This window comes from Solanum lycopersicum, chromosome 12 (genome assembly GCF_036512215.1).
Source record: "Solanum lycopersicum chromosome 12, SLM_r2.1".
NCBI lineage: Eukaryota > Viridiplantae > Streptophyta > Magnoliopsida > Solanales > Solanaceae > Solanum > Solanum lycopersicum.
Window position 1 is genome coordinate 64,229,189 of NC_090811.1, and position 19,731 is coordinate 64,248,919.

At 31.8% G+C, this 19,731-nt stretch overlaps 2 protein-coding genes and 1 non-coding gene across 5 annotated transcripts; 1 reads left to right on the forward strand and 2 right to left on the reverse strand.

Annotated features, from left to right (window-relative positions):
- Positions 1 to 360: 360 nt before the first annotated feature.
- TRNAK-CUU (transfer RNA lysine (anticodon CUU)) lies at positions 361 to 433 on the reverse strand. The gene has a single exon. It is a non-coding gene; the product is annotated as a tRNA-Lys (tRNA).
- A 1,221-nt stretch (positions 434 to 1,654) lies between these two features.
- UBC (ubiquitin conjugating enzyme E2) lies at positions 1,655 to 6,667 on the reverse strand. 3 transcript variants are annotated; one of them, XM_010316155.4, is made up of 5 exons: positions 6,325 to 6,667; positions 6,123 to 6,206; positions 3,457 to 3,584; positions 2,164 to 2,268; positions 1,655 to 2,035 (listed from the first exon to the last, which is right to left on the reverse strand). In XM_010316155.4, the coding sequence occupies exons 2-5, from the start codon at positions 6,190 to 6,192 to the stop codon at positions 1,892 to 1,894; spliced, it is 447 nt and encodes a 148-aa protein (XP_010314457.1). In that variant the 5' UTR covers positions 6,193 to 6,206; positions 6,325 to 6,667; the 3' UTR covers positions 1,655 to 1,891.
- Positions 6,668 to 9,800: 3,133 nt separating this feature from the next.
- LOC101244849 (V-type proton ATPase subunit E) lies at positions 9,801 to 16,326 on the forward strand. Its single transcript, XM_004252553.5, has 6 exons — positions 9,801 to 10,140; positions 10,235 to 10,335; positions 11,045 to 11,198; positions 14,198 to 14,391; positions 14,464 to 14,563; positions 15,988 to 16,326. Exons 1-6 carry the CDS (start codon positions 10,039 to 10,041, stop codon positions 16,021 to 16,023), a joined length of 687 nt encoding a protein of 228 aa, XP_004252601.2. The 5' UTR covers positions 9,801 to 10,038; the 3' UTR covers positions 16,024 to 16,326.
- The last annotated feature ends 3,405 nt before the right edge of the window (positions 16,327 to 19,731 follow it).

Consider the following 19,731-nt stretch of genomic DNA (forward strand, 5'->3'; position numbering starts at 1 on the left):
ATCACAAATAGTATTGATTAAATTTATTTTGCTTATTTGATTGAGTTTTGATCTGATTGACATTCTTACTTTTAATTAGATTATTCAAATTGAATAAATGATATAGTAAGTGTTTATATAGAGTTGTGATAGTATAACATTTTGGCAATGTTATCGTTATTGAAAAGGAGCTCAAATACAAAACTGAAATTTCAACATTAAAGAAGGCGATGTAAATATCGGACAGGAGGCCAAAACAAAATTAAAAAGTCATTATAAAATTATCCTCATGAAAAAAATGTTAATATAAATTTCGAACAATACATCAAAACAAAATTAGAAAGTCATTGCGAAATTTCTCACGGAAAAAAGTTTCAAGAACGCCCACCGTGGGGCTCGAACCCACGACCACAAGGTTAAGAGCCTTGCGCTCTACCAACTGAGCTAGACGGGCAATTTTTGTTAATATTTTGTGATATTAGAATATAATTCTATCTCTTCAGTGCGCACACAAGTAACGAGAACAATCGGGCCAAACATAAAAGAAAAAGAAAAATAAACAACCAGAGGTAGAAAAAAATAACAATTGATATTACAACACTCTGCAAATTAACACAAACTCATGATTTTCATTTCAAAGTAAAAACAAAGAGAAATAATAGGTATAGATTTTAAGAGTAATATACTTTTTGTTTCTATTATTATATATATACATCGAAAGTAAGTAGTTAAATCATCATCAACAAAATAAAAAAAAATCTTATAATCAATCAATTATGCTATAAAAAATTTCAACTACTTAAACTTTCATCATACTTTCGTGTAATTTTTAGTTTCCTCACGTCAAAAGATTTTGCTAAAGAAAATATCATCTTTAAATTTTATTCAAATATAGCCAAAATTGAAAATAAGATCCAGACTATTCTTTATGAAGTTTCAATTTGATTTGTACGTATAGCACCTACTTATTTGAGATACATTATGTTAGTTATACATATAATGTATGATATTATGTGTATCACATTTGAGTTGAAATTGGTATCCATAATCATATTCAACTAACGAATACTTATAAAATGTATGGAATAATACATTTTGATAGTATATCAATTTGAAGTAGATGGATGAAAAGGATAAAACAGAGAGAATTAAGGAGAGAGATATAAATGGAATAAAAATAGAGAAATTTGATGAGACGAGTCTAGTGTGTTTAGTTTGAAGGGTAGTGTTCTCAAGAAAAATTTCTTATAAATGAATTTCTAACTTATTTTCTGAGTGAGCAAAACTATATCGTCTCAAGAACAATTAAATGTAAGAAAAACACCACAAAGGTGAAGAGTGCGCTATTGGAGAAGACGAGAAAAATCACTTATGAAACTTGTTTTTCCTTCTCTCGCCAGGAGAGTCATTTTCTTATTTTTAGTTTACTTGTGTTCCCAAAAAAATATTTTTCAAAATATTTTGACCAACTACGATTTTCTCACAATTAGTGGCACAAAATTTTTGAAAAACATCTTCATGGGAGGAAAATGACTTCGGAAAATAAGTTTCATAAGCGAAGTTCTACCCTTGAAATAAACTTCTGCATAGAAGTTTGAGAATGATGTGCAGGCAAGTGATAACTAAAGTGCAGATGCAAAGGGTTAAAATGCATACTTTGAACCCAACATAAGAGTTTTAACACCATAACTGATAACATTCTTGCAAGCAAAGAGAAAATCAAATTGTTTCACGATGAACCTGTTCGACTTTCCCGCCTTTTAAGTTTTGATTATGCATAAGAACACAATTTCATAATACATAATATATAAACTACTAAATACCACAGCAGGGAATCAGACCCCGATGGTCACAGCAACTATTCGATAGATAATACAAATTACCACAGCAGGGACAGAGATGGTCACAGCAACTATCCCATGGCAAATTTTTGAGTCCAGCTCCGGGCAGTTGTCTCATACTTGCTCCTATCAGTTTTGTACATATGAGCAATCTCCGGCACCAAAGGGTCATCGGGATTAGGGTCTGTCAGCAGAGAACAGATAGAGAGCAGTACCTGCAAGGGTTGATGAATTATGAGACTGGTAAAATAGTTCAAATTTACTTTTTCAAGATGTAAATAACCAAAATAAAAAGATCGATGTGTGGTAAGGCTGGTAACCTATACCAAGAAATTCAACTAACCTTGGAGATGGTAAGTGCAGGGCTCCACTGTTCCTTCAAAATGTCAAGGCAAATGCTGCCATTGCTATTGATGTTCGGGTGGAAAACCTTTGTCCTGAAAGCTACCTGCACAGTTATTCCATGAAATGACGATGAGATATTTGCTGACAGGGGAAAAAAAATTTAGAAGTAAAGGAGGTTGCAGAACAACATCAGGTGGGGAAGTGACATCACATCCTCATTGATTTTGCGCATAGAAGTTCTTTTAACTTACGTGCTTTGGCAAATAGATCTTGAAACATATTATGTCACAGTTAAAAAGATGTGAAGAGAAATTCTTTTATGTGATTCTCAAGCAATGTGCAAAACTTGCATTTAAGTTGCTAATACACCTATAAGAAAGGAGTACCGAGATTCCAAAATCTCATGGTTTGTCAATGCACCAAGCCTTGACTAAAAGAAAAATCTAAGCCATACTTCTTCAATTTGCACAATATGATATACTCTTCCTACCTTAGATCAGGCGTACCACTTGGTTGAAATAAACAAGTGGACAAAATACCCTCTTGCTGATAATAGACTAGATTCCTATGCATTAGTAACTTAGCAAGTGTTGCAGAACAGTTTCTGAAATAACAACAAGACTCGGTACTAGACCTTCATGAACTGCATTAACAGAATGCACTCTGCCAATGATAGTAATTCACAGCCTTTTACCATGGCTTCCTTATCATCGAAGCTCAGTCCACCAAACAGGAGACATATATCCATTTGAAACTGTAATCACAGGGCATGGGACAAGCGACAGAACTAAAGTTGAACTCAAGTACTTTCATATGTAGCATCATCTTCTCAAATATAGTGTGATCTGCCTGCTTAAATCTTGTAATGAGCTATTGCTGCTCATAGTTTTTTGGGGGGAAAAACTAACAAGATTAAAATCTAACGGACCTGATGACATGGTTTCTAAAATCGGCTAGATTACATATGATGGTGTCAAACACCCAGAATTCAAAATTCATTGAAGGCAATTTACAAATGTGAGTTGTGACTTTGTATAGGAAAGGAAAAGGATCACAATCAACAGTTGACACAAGTTGAGTTGAGATTTCATATCTACGCTTACCTAATAAAGTTAATAAAATGAACAAAGAAGCTTCAATCCAGTTGTTACAGTAAAATTACAAGTCTAGAAATGATACAAATTTGATTTTATAAAAGAAGCAAGAGAAGTTTCAGAAATATCATGTTAATAAGCAAACAAACAAGTTGATCATCAAGTGTCATCAACAATACACATCCCTAATTTCATACCTTTGGTGGCTTGAATGGATAGTCAGGTGGAAAATGAATAGTAACAAGAAACACTCCACCAGAATAGGGACTGTCAGCTGGACCCATGATTGTTGCTTGCCAATGGAACATATCTTCAGCTACTGGGCCTAATACAGATAACATAAGCACACAAGAAATGAGAGAACAACTTGCGCCACATGCAGACCTTTAAATAAGTTTCTTCAGTAACTCACAATACAAGCAGCAGATTTAACAAAACACAAGAATCGGAGAACAGCTTTGCAGATGTTAATGAGGGCCTGAGGCTCTACTTAAAGTCCTAGAGTCTCCACAGTTTTTTCTTATTTTTTTTCCAGTAAGATTCTTCCTAGAATAGTACTAGGTATGTTGTTGTGGTTGTGGTTGTAGTTGTATCTTCCTAGAATAGCAGCTGTCAAAAAAATGAAGGGACTTTTAACAGAGAGTAGAAATGACTAATTACACATAGTTTGTGGAGTTTTCCCCTCAAAATAATGCTAATTGATTTTATTTTCCAAGCCGATGCTGAATACCAATCCATTTGACCTGCTATCAAACTCAAGATTTCTCTTTGATTTTACCCATCTCGTTAGGATCTATTTTGGGATGAGCTAGTTCTACCAAGACTCTCATTTGCAGCCCATTAAACACCATACAAGCTCAAAGCATACAAACAGAGTATGACCTGATGTTCCCTCTCCCCTCCCAAAGACAAAGGGGGAAAAAAAATCAAGAAAACAATTGAATTAATGCAATCATGTGCAAGCAGAACAGGCTTTGGTTCACTGAATAATATGGCGCGATATGTGTGGTAGGTGCATGTCATGAGTTCAAATCCTGATGTGAACCCCAAGTGTGGTACTAAGTAGAAATGATTTATGGGTTACTAATAATATATATCTATATTATACTAACAGCACGAAGCCCCTAGATAAATTGTTGTTCGCTTTTTATACTCTTTTAAAAAAGAGTTCACACAAAATAGTCATTAATATTTCCCTAATATCTAAGACTACAAAATCAGCTAAAACTAATAATCACAATTCACAATTAACACTTACGTTGTGTTTATCCTATCTTAAGTGGTGTGTTTGTAGATGAGTGGTGGACATTAACTGTTTGTTGTTTATATTCTTTTGTTAAACTTCCTTCACTTTTAAATTGCTAAGTATTTAGGTGTATATTGAAATAGTGTAAGAGAGGTATCTCCTTTATAATTGAACTATTAGTCAGTAACTTCTTCAATCCAAGGTGACATGATAAATGCTAATACATTCAACACAATTCTATCTTCAAAAACACATCGAATCCCAGCATATAAAATTACATCGACACATAATATATACACCTACTCAGATATTCTCTTTAAAATTTCAAAAGTTTATTTGATTTAAGATTTTGGCCGAAATAATGATCTAGAGAATATGTAGAAAGAAGATTATAGAAGAATTTGTCACTTCTTAAGTTCTAAAAAATCATACTGGGAACTTTTAAGCACTTTGAACTCCTTTAGGTTTAGGAGTAGTTTTATTTGTTATTAAATTTTAACCAATTAATTCTATATTAAATGTTTTAGGTCAAAATTTCATGTACTTGCAACTTCTTTAAGGTTTAGGAGTTCAATTACATTTGACATATAATCTATACACTTAATCAGACCTTCTCTTTTACTAGTAATGAGTTTGATGTGACCTAAGATTTTCGCCGAAATAATGATCTGCAGAATTTGCTTAAAGAATATCAGAGAAGAATCTGACACTTTTTTAAGTTCCAGTGATATTAAACCAGAAGAAAAATCACATTAGGGAACTTTCAAGCACTTTGAACTCATTTAGGTATAGGAATTGTTTTATTTGTCATTAAATTTTAACCAATTAATTCCCCATTAAATGTTTTAGGTCAAAATTCGAGTACTTAAAACTTCATTTAGGTTTTGCAGACTTCTTTTTGTTATAACACAGGAGAAAGCACATTAAAGAACTTTTTGAGTTCCCTGAACTTCTTGTAGGGTTTAACATTAAAGTTTAATCTTTATAACAAAAATAGTTTAGTTGTTTAATCAGATTCTATGCCTAAACTATATCATTTAGAAAGTCTTCATCAATTGAAAGTTTCTTTTAAATCTATTTCTTTATAAATTTGTTAGCTTTTTTTTGACTTGATGAAGATAACCAAATGCCCAAAATGCTTTCAAGCATGTATTCATCCCCAAAATTCAACTTAACCTAAATTATTATTATTTGCAGGTTGAGCAGACACCCAATTACATTGAATTCAACTACTGCATCAACCCAATTTTACTTCTCAATTCACATGAATGTTGCATTTATCTCAACGTCAATTCTTGTAACACAAAATTTATATATTTTTATACATACGATTCTTTTATTAATATACTGCAGAATTCTCCAGCAACACACATACACTAAAACTAGTAAAACTACTAACAACAGCTTCAACTCTATACACTTTCCCAAACTAGAAATGTTAACCATTTAATCATGAAGCTGAGCAATCAAAACGATAACTTTTAGAGAAGATCTGTTCAGATACAGAAAAACGAAAAAAAAAAGTAACAAACCTACAATCTCAACAAAACCAGCACGAACAGTACCAGAATTTTTTAGAAAAAAATAGTTAAAAGTATAAGGAGAAGAAAAAGGTACCAGCACTGCAAGAGGTAGGAGGATCTTTCTGGAGATCCTTAAGCTCCTTGAGAATCCGCTTGGATGCCATAGCAGACCAAATCCCTAACTTAACATAAAACAAAACCCTAGATCAACTCCAAATGCACAAATTTACACATACAGGAAGATAATCACACACCATAAAAAGCACAACTGAAGAAGAAATGAGAAGCAACTTTACCTCAGAGATCCTCCTAAGCCCTATGATACTGCAATTCAGAATTCTGGAACTGGTGAAGAAACAATTACGACTCCATTTTCATTTATATATATAGCAGTGAAAGAAAAATGAGAAAGTGCTTTTGATCTGTAACGTATCAGTGAGAGGTAATTTTCACTTAGAACCCCCTAGTACTTTGAAGATGTGACAGGTAGATCCCTTAGTTATTGTTAGTGCCAATGTTGGGTATCGAACAAGTAGTGAAGTCTTGTGATGGAATAGGATCCAGTGGCATAGCTAGAAAATTGTACGAAGGGTGTTCAAAAATTTCATAGTTCATAAAAATAATTAAAAGAATGGGTGTACTTAAATTTTGTAAATCAAATTACATAATATTAGTGATTAATTTTTTTAATTAAACTGTACTAAAAAATTTTAAAATCAAATTACATAATATTTAGCTTTAGTGTTCACGTTTATTTGATAGGAAGTGAACAAACAAACAAAAAGAGAGATATTTCAGCTTAGAGTGAAATCACTTTTACGCTTCAACATTTCACAAAACTCTGATGACTAACAACGAGAAATGAAAAATAAATAATAGAATTAAACTAGTTATATTAAAAGAGAATTTATATAAAGTATTTTCACTTTTAGTAGCTTAATGGAATAAATAAATAGAATTTTCTTATTAACTTTAAATTAAATAATTCTTTTAAATTTTTAATGAAAGGAAAAAAAATCGAAGTCATTTAACGGGAATCGAACCCGACAAGTTGTAAAGACTTAGTAAGAGTTGAATGAAAACACTAAACTAGAAAATTTTATTGTTTTCAGGGTGTCGAAAATGTGTTATTTGACTATTTAAATTATTATTTGTCTTATAAAATATAATGTAATTTTCTGACAAAGGGTGTACAATTGGACACCCTATCCAAAGGATAGCTACGCCCCTGATAAGCCTCTATGTCTATTGAGCTATCAATGGGTTCTCTTCAAATCATCGTTAATTGACTTGTGTTCGTCTATGCGAGCAAGGGTCTATTGTCTTAGATGTGCATTTGTGGTGTGCGCTATCCAAAATATATATACAAATATGTGAGTTTTGTTTTGAAATGCCATAACAATAATAAAACTGTGAATTATATATATGGAAATTTTCCGAAAATTAGTATGAAAATCCGCATGAAACGAATTTTCATACTAATTCAAGAAAGCCCCTATATAATTCACACTTTTCTGAAAATTGAAGGCATATTATAAGAAGGCGCACATGACCAAGGCTAAGGATCGGATGTTGTCCTACTCAAGCTAAGTGTAAGGCCCACACACATACCCAAGGAAACTGTAAAGCTTCGTATATCCAGAACCACTTTGTGATATGTTGACCAATGATGCTCACCTTACAACATCATTGTCCTCCACAACATCTTACTTTGCAGCTAGGGTGCACTCACAATAATTCCCTTGCATGAGACCAATCAGCCTCGAGCTCAACCGGTGATTGTAGTCAGATGCTATTAACTAGAGCTTTTAAACTATGTGTCCTCTTTTTATCCTATAACATAAATTAGACTCTTTTTTTTTTGGCATATAAGTAAGCGCTTTCAAAATAAAAGTAGGCGTCTAATATTTTCTCCTAAAACCAAGAAACTAGGAATGTCCATGATTTGGTTTGAATCAATTTTTAAGGATAAAATCAAAACTAAGTCAAATCTTAAATTATTAAAATTGAAGCAAACTAAATACAATTCATTACTGTCATTAGATAAATGCATTATGTTATTTAAAAATGAAAAATTGATATGATATAATATGTCAAATATGTGTCATGTAATGTCTAAGTCAAAAAGATAATAGTTTGGTGATTTTATTGTCTTAAAAACAAAAGTGACTCCGATGAGATATTCCCTAAATTGAGTGACTTTATTGTCCAAAATATAACAAAAATGAACTTAGTAGGATTTTTCCAAAAATTGAATTACCATTCATGAAATTATTCATGCAATTAAGTGGGTCATTCACATACTCGTTTGATGAAGCAGGATCAAGTGACAAGTGTCCAATGTTTGGGTGAGTCAAGGTCAACAAAGCTATAAATTTTGAATTAGATTTTCACATTTTATCATTAAATATTTGCTTGACCATTTAAGTTCCAAAAATTAAAATTCAAAAAATTCAAAATTTTCAATTTCAAGTTTCAATTTAAAAATCTACACTCAAGTCGGAGCTAAGCATTGTTACATTATGGATGTGTCTGGTGTGGAGGAAATATTTTCCTATATAATGTATTACCAATTTTCTCATATGTGGTAGTTTAATATATTTTTGGAAATTATTTTTTATGGAAAGACAAATTCGTTAAAAATGAGTAAAAGTAAATTTTCTTTTCTTTACAAAAAATCATAGGTTTTGATATGAAAATAATTTTAACAGATAGTTAAGTAGATTTTTAATTTTATAAAGAGAAATCAAAAAAATATTGAATCGTACTAAATAAATTTTGTTAGGATAGTTCAAGAATTACTTATAAAAAAGAGAGAGGATATTTTGACATGATATATTCATAATTTGTCGAACATTTGACATGTTAGCTTTTAGAGAAATTAGATATAAAAGTTAGATCTCTACTCTCAAACCCTAGAATTACAAATTTAGCGTCACATGACAAATTAAAACTTCCAAATCACTTGTAAATGTTATCCATACATATGGTAAATAATTTATTAAGGTGAATGTTGCTTGGTTCGATATTTTTAAAATTCAATTTCTATAATCGATAATTGAAAATAGATATCAAATACCAAACTTTCAAAACATGTTATCTTTTAAATATACACTCTCAAACCGTAACATTATGAATTTGAAGTCACATGTGAATCATCAAAATCCAAATACTCGTTAATGTCGCCCATATATATGGTAAACAAATTATCAAGTGTGAGTGTTCAGTATTCATAATTGATAATTGAAAATAGATATTGAACATCAAACTTTCAAAGTTTGGTTTATAAAATAAAATTTTGGTACGATATACGATAATTCAGTAATTACTCATTAAAAAAATATATTTTAACAAGGCATGTTCATATTTTGTCCAATATTTGTTATGTTAGCTTTAAGAGAAATTCGATATAAACATTAGACTTCCACTTGAACTCTATCATTATGAATTTAACGTTACAAGTCAATCAAGACATTCAAATTACTTTTTAATGTAATTTGGGATTATATAAAATGATAAATAATTTATTATTGTGTATGTTCAAAATTTAGTTTATTATTTCAAAAATTTAGTTTCAATAATTTAAAGTAGATATCAATCTGATACTATAAATTAAGTTTTAGTAGAGTAAATTTTGATTTGATTCAATTTTTACCACTCCTACGTAGAGGCAAAACTCAATTTCTCTTTTTACTTATTATTAAAAAAAACATTTCGAATCAAGTTATATTTTTTCGATTATTTAGAAAGTCGATCGATTTTTACGTTTCATAATGTTAGTTGGATTAGAAGTGTTCCACTTTAGCAAATTTAAGGGATAAAAAGTACATAACTTTATATTTGAAGGAACAAAATTGGCTTATTATATTCCCATGCGTAAGTGGCATAAGACTACACATACAAATTATCGGAGTTTGCTCATCCAAAAATCTCCATTTCATCGGAAAACGAAGATCGGAGCTTTCGATTAAATCAATTCGTTTTGCCGTTCGATCCTTCCCGATCTCAAAATGAACGACGGAGATGTGTCCAAGCAGATCCATCAGATGGTCAGATTCATCCGCCAAGAAGCGGAGGAGAAGGCCAATGAGATTTCTGTTTCCGCTGAAGAAGTATGAAAATCATGTTCTAATTTTGAATTTAGAAGTGAATTTAGTTGAATTTTATCTCATGTGTTATGCATTGGCTGTGGTTTTTGTTTGTTAGGAATTCAACATTGAGAAGTTGCAGTTAGTGGAAGCGGAGAAGAAGAAGATTAGACTGGAATACGAGCGTAAAGAGAAACAAGTTGACGTTCGTAAGAAAATGTGATTTTTCTATTTTGCTCTGATTTGTGACTGTGATTAAATTTGAGATTTTTCGAAGATTTTGTTTATAAATGTTGCTCTTTATAGAAGAAGAGTTAAAGTTCAAAACTCCGCGTGAGAATTTGACATTTTGCTTCCACATATTGCTTATCAAATGATAGTAAAATGAGGTTAATAGAAGATATTCAAAAGATGTTATACTATCAACTACAATAGATAACTTTTGATTTGGCATGACGACTTTGTATTCATCCGAAACAATATAATTTTTAATTGCACTTGAAATTTTCACTTTTAGACTTAAAATCAAGTCTGAATCACACATTCTTTGTGTTCCATAGTGTCGACTAGATAAAAGAATTGCGTACACGTTAACTGATTACTACTATCATTTACTGGATATTTAGGATTCAATGTTTGCCACTCATTCTGTTTCTGCTTTCAGCAATAATATCTTTATGTTTAACATCAATTCATGTAGGACAAAGTGATTTCAAACCGAATTTGAACATATTACTGTGTGTGTTAATCTTGTTTCCTTCTTTTATTTTCAAATTAGCCACACGGTTAAATGACATTTGATTTCATAGTGATGTCCGTTTTGAAGTTGACCAAATCCTGTTAAATTACTTTTCAAAAACATTATCTAATTTCAACTTTATTGGGCCAACATAGTCTTTGACTTTCTTTTGTTATGCATTTCTTGCAGAGAGTACTCCATGCAACTCAATGCCTCTCGGATCAAAGTTCTTCAAGCTCAGGATGACTTGATTAGCTCCATGAAGGAAACAGCAGCAAAGGAGATCTTACATGTTAGCAACCACCATAGCTATAAGAAGCTTCTGCATGATCTTATTGTTCAGGTACTTTTGACTAATAATAATCCATGCGATTTTGTTCTTTGCTTCTAGATTTTCTGAGACAAATTATCAGAACTCGAAAATTAGTAGGTTTATTTTACAAAAGACAAGCTATTCATCAGATTATCATCAATATCTTCAGTTGCTATGGTGTTGTACTTATATTTCTGCTCTGCTGTATACCAGATTATGAATTATTATTTAGTTTTGTTACAACAAAAGTACGGAGTAATTTCTATGTTAAGTATCCAAGGAATACAATGATTTAGATATAGGAAAAGAAAAGACTAAGTTAACTAGATATCTTAATCCATAAAAATCAGCTAGAATACTACATACAAGGAAAGATATAACTTTATTATTCTCTAATACTCCCCTCAAGCTAGAGCATAGATATTGATCATAGCTTGTTACAAAGGTAATAAACTTGAGTTCCATTTAATGCTTTTGTGAACAAAACAGCTAGTTAACATTTTACTTTTGTTGGTGCGATGTTTTTCCAGACATTTTCCCATAAACCTTGTTGTTTTTTGTTTTGGTGTGTATTAATTGTTACATAGACCCATTTAACAAATAAAAGCCCACCCTTTTTGTTCTTCCATCTCATAGAGTCTGGAGCTGAAGTAGTTTCAGTGAAGTCCCCTATTTCATGGAGTAGGTTGGGCACTCTATCCTCTTCCCAATCGTTCGAGAATCTATTAAAAGATAGATCCCATCCCAGTTCAGTCCAACACTCTTTGACAGTTGCTTCAAGGTTGTTACATATGGTGAATAGGTTTGGAAAAATATCTTTCAGAGGGATCTAGTTGTTCTAACTTTAACTGTGAATACCCACTTACATTCCATTGATTTATTTCCCTTGGGTTAATTCACCAATCCCATGTGTGATTTTCATCTAAGGCGTGTATTTCATCAAGCATTGCATTAGACCATCTAGGATGATTCAAAGTCTCTTTCGCTATTTTGGGTACATAGATAGAGTCTAGAGAGGCAATCATAGATCCAGATGTTGAGTATAAGCCATCATAGGAAACATAATTAGCAATGGAATATGTGGATTTGCAACTATGAGTACCTTTGCGAAGAGCAATAGGGAGGTCATGATTTTCTGTAAGATCTCATGGCATGTGGATTGTTGTAGGGCATGTATCATTGGTCTCTCTCTTCCTTGAGTAAACTTGAACAACAAGTGGTCTTACTACCGCAGATGGAGTAGGAATTGATTGGACAATAGTCGATTGATCCTCGATAAAATAACTCGGAAATGGAGAGACAACATTTGATTTTTCTGTCAAAATACGGGTAACCTAATAGACTAACCACTCATCTTCCTCCTCCTAAATTGTAGAAATTGGAGGTACATAGAAAATGATGTAGACTCCGAAAATGCCACACTGATTGACACCAAATATCTGTGAAGTTTAGTAGAATTACACTGACACTCCTTTTGAAGGCGAGAATAACCTTAAAAAATGCACTTCAATGCCTTTGGATCCAACTTGGTAACAAATGGTCGAGCATCTCGAACATGACATGTGCATCCAAATACTTTAGGTTCCACCAAAAAAGTGACTTGTTTGGAAAAAGAACACTATAAGGCATATTATTAGCAAGCATAATAGATGACATGCGATTAGCAAGAAAGCAAGTTGTAGAGATCGCAAGTCGAGCTGTCTCAAGTAGATGTCTATCCGTTCTCTCAACAACTCCATGTTGAGAGGGTGTAGCAACACATGAAGACTGCTGAAGAATACTATGTTGTCTCATATGACTGAAATATTCCTGACATATATTCTTTAGCATTGTCATTTCTTAGAATACGTATCGAAGCATTGAATTGAGTTTTGATTCAATACAGAAGGCACAAAAGTGAGTAAACACTTCTAAGTGACTTGGACTCTGAATAACTATTAAGTTATTTATTCTATGAATAGTTGTTCTGAAGTGTTCACTCATTTTTGTTGCCGAAATCTAAACTCAATTCAATGCTTCCGTACGTATTTTAAGAAGTGACTATGACAACACGATACTCTTCATATGTTGATACACCTTCTCAAACGGTGTTGCTGAGAGGATGGACATCTACTTAGGACAGCTGGGGCACTTCTGTTCCAAATGAAAGTTCCTAAACAATTTTGGACAAATGCGATTTCTACAACTTGTTTTCTGTTGAATTGCATGCCATCTAGTGTGGTTGTTGGTAATTTTCTTTTTCAAACATGTCACTATTTCCATATGAACCTAAGGTGTTTGGAAGCACATGTTATGTTCAACGATCTGTTCTAAAGTTTGATTAGAAGCAGTAAAGTGTGTTTTTCTAGGCTATTCTCATCTCCAAAGAGGTTATCGATGTTATTTTACTGTACATGGAAGATACTTGGTATCCAGTAGAGTGGTGTTTTCAGAGACTACACCATTCTTCTATGCACTTCCTAATCAGTGGGAAGGGGAAGAGGAATGGTTAGTCTATTAGGTTACTCGTGCTTCGACAACACATCAAATGATATTGTTCATCCATCTTCTGGTCCTTCTATTGAGCACCAATCGTGTAGTGTGCCTTCATTACCTGCTCCATCTGTGATAGCCAGGTCGCAAATTACTCAAGGAGGCAAGAGAATCATGATACATGTCCTGCACCAAATCCTTCGTCATCGGATCCAGACTGCTGGTTAGAATGTTAAGGTTATAGGAGACACGGTTGCAGTTCTAGATACCATAGGAGTAATTTGGTTGCTGTTAGAAAGAATTTGTGTTTCTTTCCTCTATCCTCTTCAATGGAATCCTGAGGTTTCCATATGTTCAATGCAATATGATCTTTCTTTTTCTTTGTAAGACCCTTGTTTCTTGTGCTATCTCCAAAACACGATATAATGATTAACAGCTAAATTATTTGCTAATTTATGTTGTCTATAGCCACAATGGGCTTTACTGTCTATGTGCCTTTTTGAACTAATTTTGCTGTTTTGTTTGGGAATAAGATGGGTACTACTCTTTGATTGTAGAGTTTACTCAGACTTAAAGAGCCTTCTGTCTTACTGCGTTGCCGGAAAGATGATGTAAACCTGGTGGAAGATGTACTAGATGCAGTAAAGGAGGAGTATGCAGAGAAGGCAATGGTCCACACACCTGAGATCATAATTGACCACATCCATCTTCCACCAGCCCCATCTCATCATAATGCGCATGGTCCTTCTTGGTAAGTGACTTCATATATGTCTGCAATGCTAAGTAGCTCCTCTTCGTAATTCATCTATCTCTATCCCGACAGTTCTGGAGGAGTGGTACTGGCTTCTCGAGATGGGAAAATTGTGTGTGAGAACACTCTAGATGCCAGATTGGAAGTTGTGTTCCGTAAAAAGCTACCCGAGGTACTTGCTTTTGTGCTTAGCTCCATACTTCTCATGATTGTGTTCTTCTCTTCCCAATTTTCTTGTTTCCTTGCACCAATATTGATACAATTGTGGTCCTTTTGCTGAGTTACACTGCCTATTTCAAGTGTCATGCATCCCTTGTCATTTTACAAATGTCATCTGGATGAATTAAGCGTCACATGTTCATTACCTATTAAAAAGATCATCTTTACAGGCCTTTTTTGGGGTGGGGGGAAATAGGCATTGTTGATACTTACAGGCTACAGCTGCTGTTTTTGCTGTCCTCCATAAAATTATTTTACATGTCAAGTCAATGGCTCTTTTGTACTTCGTACCTTGTTGCTTAAGCATCTCCAATAAGCTCCTTTGCTATTGTTTTTGTTACTGCACTTTGACATTTTGAGTTGTGGTGATGTCTGTTGCTTCTAGTCTTTGTTGAGACTAATTTATGGAAACTTCAATATCCATTTCCCTTTGGGGTAGCAAGAACATATTATGACGAGGTTAGTGATAGATGAAAGTGAAGATGGACTTAAAATGACTGGACATACCAGTCACCAGTAATATGAGTTTAAAAACGAGAAAATGACCAAAATGGTCCTTAATGGGTGGGTAATGCTTTATTTAGGTCCATAATATATTTCAGTTGATTGAAATGGTCGTTAATGTATAAGAAAGGTGTTCATTTTGGTCCTTAATATATTTCAGTTGATTGAAATGGTCCTTAATGTATAACAAAATGTGGTCATTTTGGTCCTTTACGTTAAATCTAACAGATTTATTAAAAAAAAGTGCTAAATTTAACTATGAACCCTTCGTGGCCAACAATATTTACTATTGTTGTCTTCTTTGTTAGCTCCAAAGAAAGAACTCCACAAAATCAAATACCATTCTCTCTTTTCCCCAACAAAATTTTCCATTTTCTCTTTCCTAAAATATTACTCCACTGGTCTAATACTGATTTCTATTTTAAGCTAGAGAAAATAGTAAATTTTGTTAGAGAAAGTAGAGAGAATGTTTTTAGATTTCATGGTGAAATTTTTTGGAGCTAACTAAGCAAACAACAATGGTAGATCTTGTCAGCCACGTGGGATCCACAGTTAAGTTTAACACTTGTATTTCTATAAATATGTTAGGTTTGGGATAAATGATCAGAATGAACACAGTTATTGTATGTTAAGGACCTATTTCAATCAAGTGAAATACATTAAGTTCCAAAATAAAGCAGGACCATTTGGTTATTTTCACTCCAGAAACAGTCATTGTAGAATTGTAGTAGAGGTTGCTGTTGCTTCCTCTGTCATTGTGATTGAGTCCATCAAACAAGTCCTGCTGCTTCCATCAATTTTGCAGATTTCATAATTGCTTTTCGATGGTTCCCAAGAACTCTCTTTGCTTAGTTTCTCTCCTAAATATTGCAGATCCGCAAGTGTCTATTTAGTGGCATTGCTGTCTGAGGGGCTGGAAGTTAATCTATATTTATCACCTGTCTCAGATTCTGAGATAGGCTATTCAGCTGATAAATTATATAATCATCTAAAGGCTTGCTTGTATACAATTTCTTATCTAAAAGACATACTCTGCCCAGTTTTTCTGATACTAAAGTCCCAGGTCGTGTTAAGTAATCCTTTATACTCTAGCATTAAGCTTTAATACCCTTTTCCATTATCATGATCTGCAATAAGTGTATGTTGGATGATCTGAGTTTGTTTTGTTAAGGCATAAATAAAACGATATGAGTGGGCGCCCTCTATACTTCACTGCTGTTTACCATAAGATTTTCATGAGAGGGAAGGGTAATGTCTGGTGCATACATAGTTGGTGTGGAACCAATTCATAGTCACTAATATATATGGATTCCTATTGTGAGACATTAATACCTTTATTGATGGCAAATCCTCTCGTATTTGCTCTTGATCCTAATGAAGTTTCGATCTTGACATGATGAAGTTATGTGTCAAACTATTTTGGGGAAACTCCAAAGTTGCTCCTTAATTCTTTACCATATTTTAAAAGTTATCCTTCAATATATTTAGTTTTTTTTTTTTAATTTTTAAGCTTATTGGAGAGATTTGAACTTTTAGGATTTGGTTGATGAGGAATATATGACTTCTCCTATATATATTTCTCATTATAAGATAAGATTATACTATGATTTGTCTATCAACTTCTTATATTTGGAACTATGCTATACATAATGCTATATTATTATTATCTTTATTTAAGGCATGTTAATGAACACATTCCATATTTTTTCAATAAAAATTGAGCCTGATTTATGTTTATTTTATAGAGAGGTTGAAGAGAGATCGATTTTACTATTATTTTATATATTGGTTCAAGTAACAAAAATAATTATACGGCAGATCAATAAAATATCATTAAAAATTGGTAAAATAATTAAAACATTAGAATTTAAAGAAAATGACTTTTTTAATTCAAATTATAACTAACTATAGGAGATTATATCCTTGAATTTGGGAAAGAATTTTTGGCTCACTTTTTTTCTTAATGTGATTTTGATATACTTTATTTGAGATAAAGAGTATATTGAATATAACCTCTCTATTTTTTTAAAGTAAAAATAAAACTATATATGCATTCCTTCTAAAGTTACATTGATATATTGCGAGATAAGAAGAATAAAAGAATTTTATTTTGAAATAGTGTTAAATTTTCTATTGATTATAAAGTAATTTTATTTTGAATTAGTGTTAAATTTTCTATTGATTATAAAGTCAAAGGGTGTCTGGCTGCTTTTTGTTTTTCTGATCACTTGCTATAACGCCCTTTGGCATGATGAAGGTACCATTTAATACAAAAACCTGCAATTTGCAAATTGATTTTTTCTTGTTAAATCCCAATAATGTCTGCATTATATTTTAATAATATAACTTTTTGCCTTTTGTTGCATGATATATGTATCCATCTTTAATTTCATTACATGATTATTTATTAACAACAACAATACCAATATACTTAAAAGAGATAATACGAGTCCGGAGTTTAAAGGATATAAAATGTTAATAAAAATTTTAAAACGGTATATAAAAAATTTATTTTAATCAAAAGGCAAAATCGCTAGAAAAGTAGTGACGCTGCTCGCCGAAAAAAGCAAACAATGCAATAGCAGCGATTTGCAAGATTTGATTTTAAAAAAAAAAAGAAATATTTTTTAAAGAAATCACTGCCTTAAAGAAATCACTGCCTTTTCCAAAATAATTTTTTTTAATAATTTTTTAATAAATAGCTGCCAAAGCAGCGATTTCTTTAACTTTTTTTTTTAATTTTTTATTTGAAATTGATTTTAAAAAAAATTTAAAAAATTGGAGATTAATTTCTCTCTTTTTTTTTAAATTTCAAATAAAAAATTAAAGAAAAAGCTGCTTAGACAGCTACTTTTTTAAAAAAATTTAAATTAAATGCAGCGATTTGACTTTTTCCGGCGAGCGAAATTGCTGCTCTTCTAGCGATTTTGCCATTTTGGTTTAAATAAAAATTCATATACCGTTTTGGAATTTTTGTTAACATTTTATATCTTTTAGGTTCTGAACTCGGGATAACACAATAGTATCTTCTAGACTATAATTAAAATCACAGAGACACATATTAACAAATTAAAATTTTACTATTTCTAAATTTATTTTTTAAAAATTTTGTATATCTTTATGGCCTACGTGACCTCCAAACATCTCTCACGTACCTCATGAAGTGTGTCACGTAACGATCATATTTTAGGGCTATTTTTTGTGCCTTGTAATTTTATAGTTGGAATTATTGTTGGTTTCATTTTTTTTAAATGAAGAAACTAACATTCTTCATTTATGAGCAGACAATAATTCGAAAAGAATTAATTAGTTGAAAGTTTTCTAGTATTTCTTATTAGCAAATAATATACCATGGTGTAAAGGATTTGAAGATAATTTTAGAGGGGCGCTTACATTAACATTAGCAATAAAAAAAATTATAGTCAAATAATATTGTTTAAAATGAGGATTTAAAATTGATAAATATGTAATTTAATCGATGGTGTTTTTTCATTGATCAGAAATTACTTATTACCACACCAATATTTCTTTTGCTAGATTAATTCCTTTAAATATAAAATTCATGTGATAAAAAAGTAAATAAAATATCAAGATTTAATTGATTTTTAATCATAGTTTTTTTTCCCTAAAAGATTATCTATGTATTGAGTGATTTTATAGTGAAAAGTAATTAATTAGTGACTTTTATAAGAAAAAAATCATTATCATGTCCTTTTAAGAATTTCTTTTTGAAAGGTATTCATTTCATTTTCATGAAAAAATCATTTTTCGTGGATTCTTGTAAAATTTTATTTTTTTTTCCTGAAAATTAAAACCTTTTTCTACTTTACTTGATCATCCACTAAAAAGATTTTCTTTGACCAAGATATTTTCCTTTTTGTTCCACCTCAATATCCCTTTCCACCGCAGCACCAAGTTGCCTATCGGTGAAACGCTTTTTAATAAAGATATTTTCTTATATAGGTAAATTTTATTATTAATATTAAATTAGTGTATATCTCCAACTACAAATATAATAGTACTAATTTTTTTTTAATGATAATAGTGTTTCGGATCAACAATTTTACACACCTCAATTCATTTCATGGTATATATGTCACCAAAAGCAAAGCTACCTAGAAGGTAGGGAATTTATCCAAATTCTCTTCATAAAAAATTATAACGTATATATAGCATCAATTTATTAATTTACGAGTATATATTTGATAATGAACCACCTTAACACAAGTTAAAGGATTGGTTCAATAGTTAACTGGGTTTAAAATTTACGTAAATTTCTTTTGGTTCGCTACTATATTTTCCTACAGCTCACGGCTGACCTTGAACTGACCAAATTTTTTTCTATTTAAACGAAATTTCACAATTGCATAAGCTTTGATCTCAATCGATTATACTTTTGGCTAATTGGGTAGGTGTCGATAGCAGCAGAACCTTTGCTTTGGTCCATACCACGAAACAAGCAAAGATCTAAAGCTTCCTTTGCTTTGCCTCTAATGAACATTCTGCGCCACCACTGTATGTCATCTCTTATTAGCAATAAATATCAGGTAACTGCATTCACCAACCTCCCATCAACCACTCCGTCTATCAACCTCTTATCAACAACAAATATCAAAT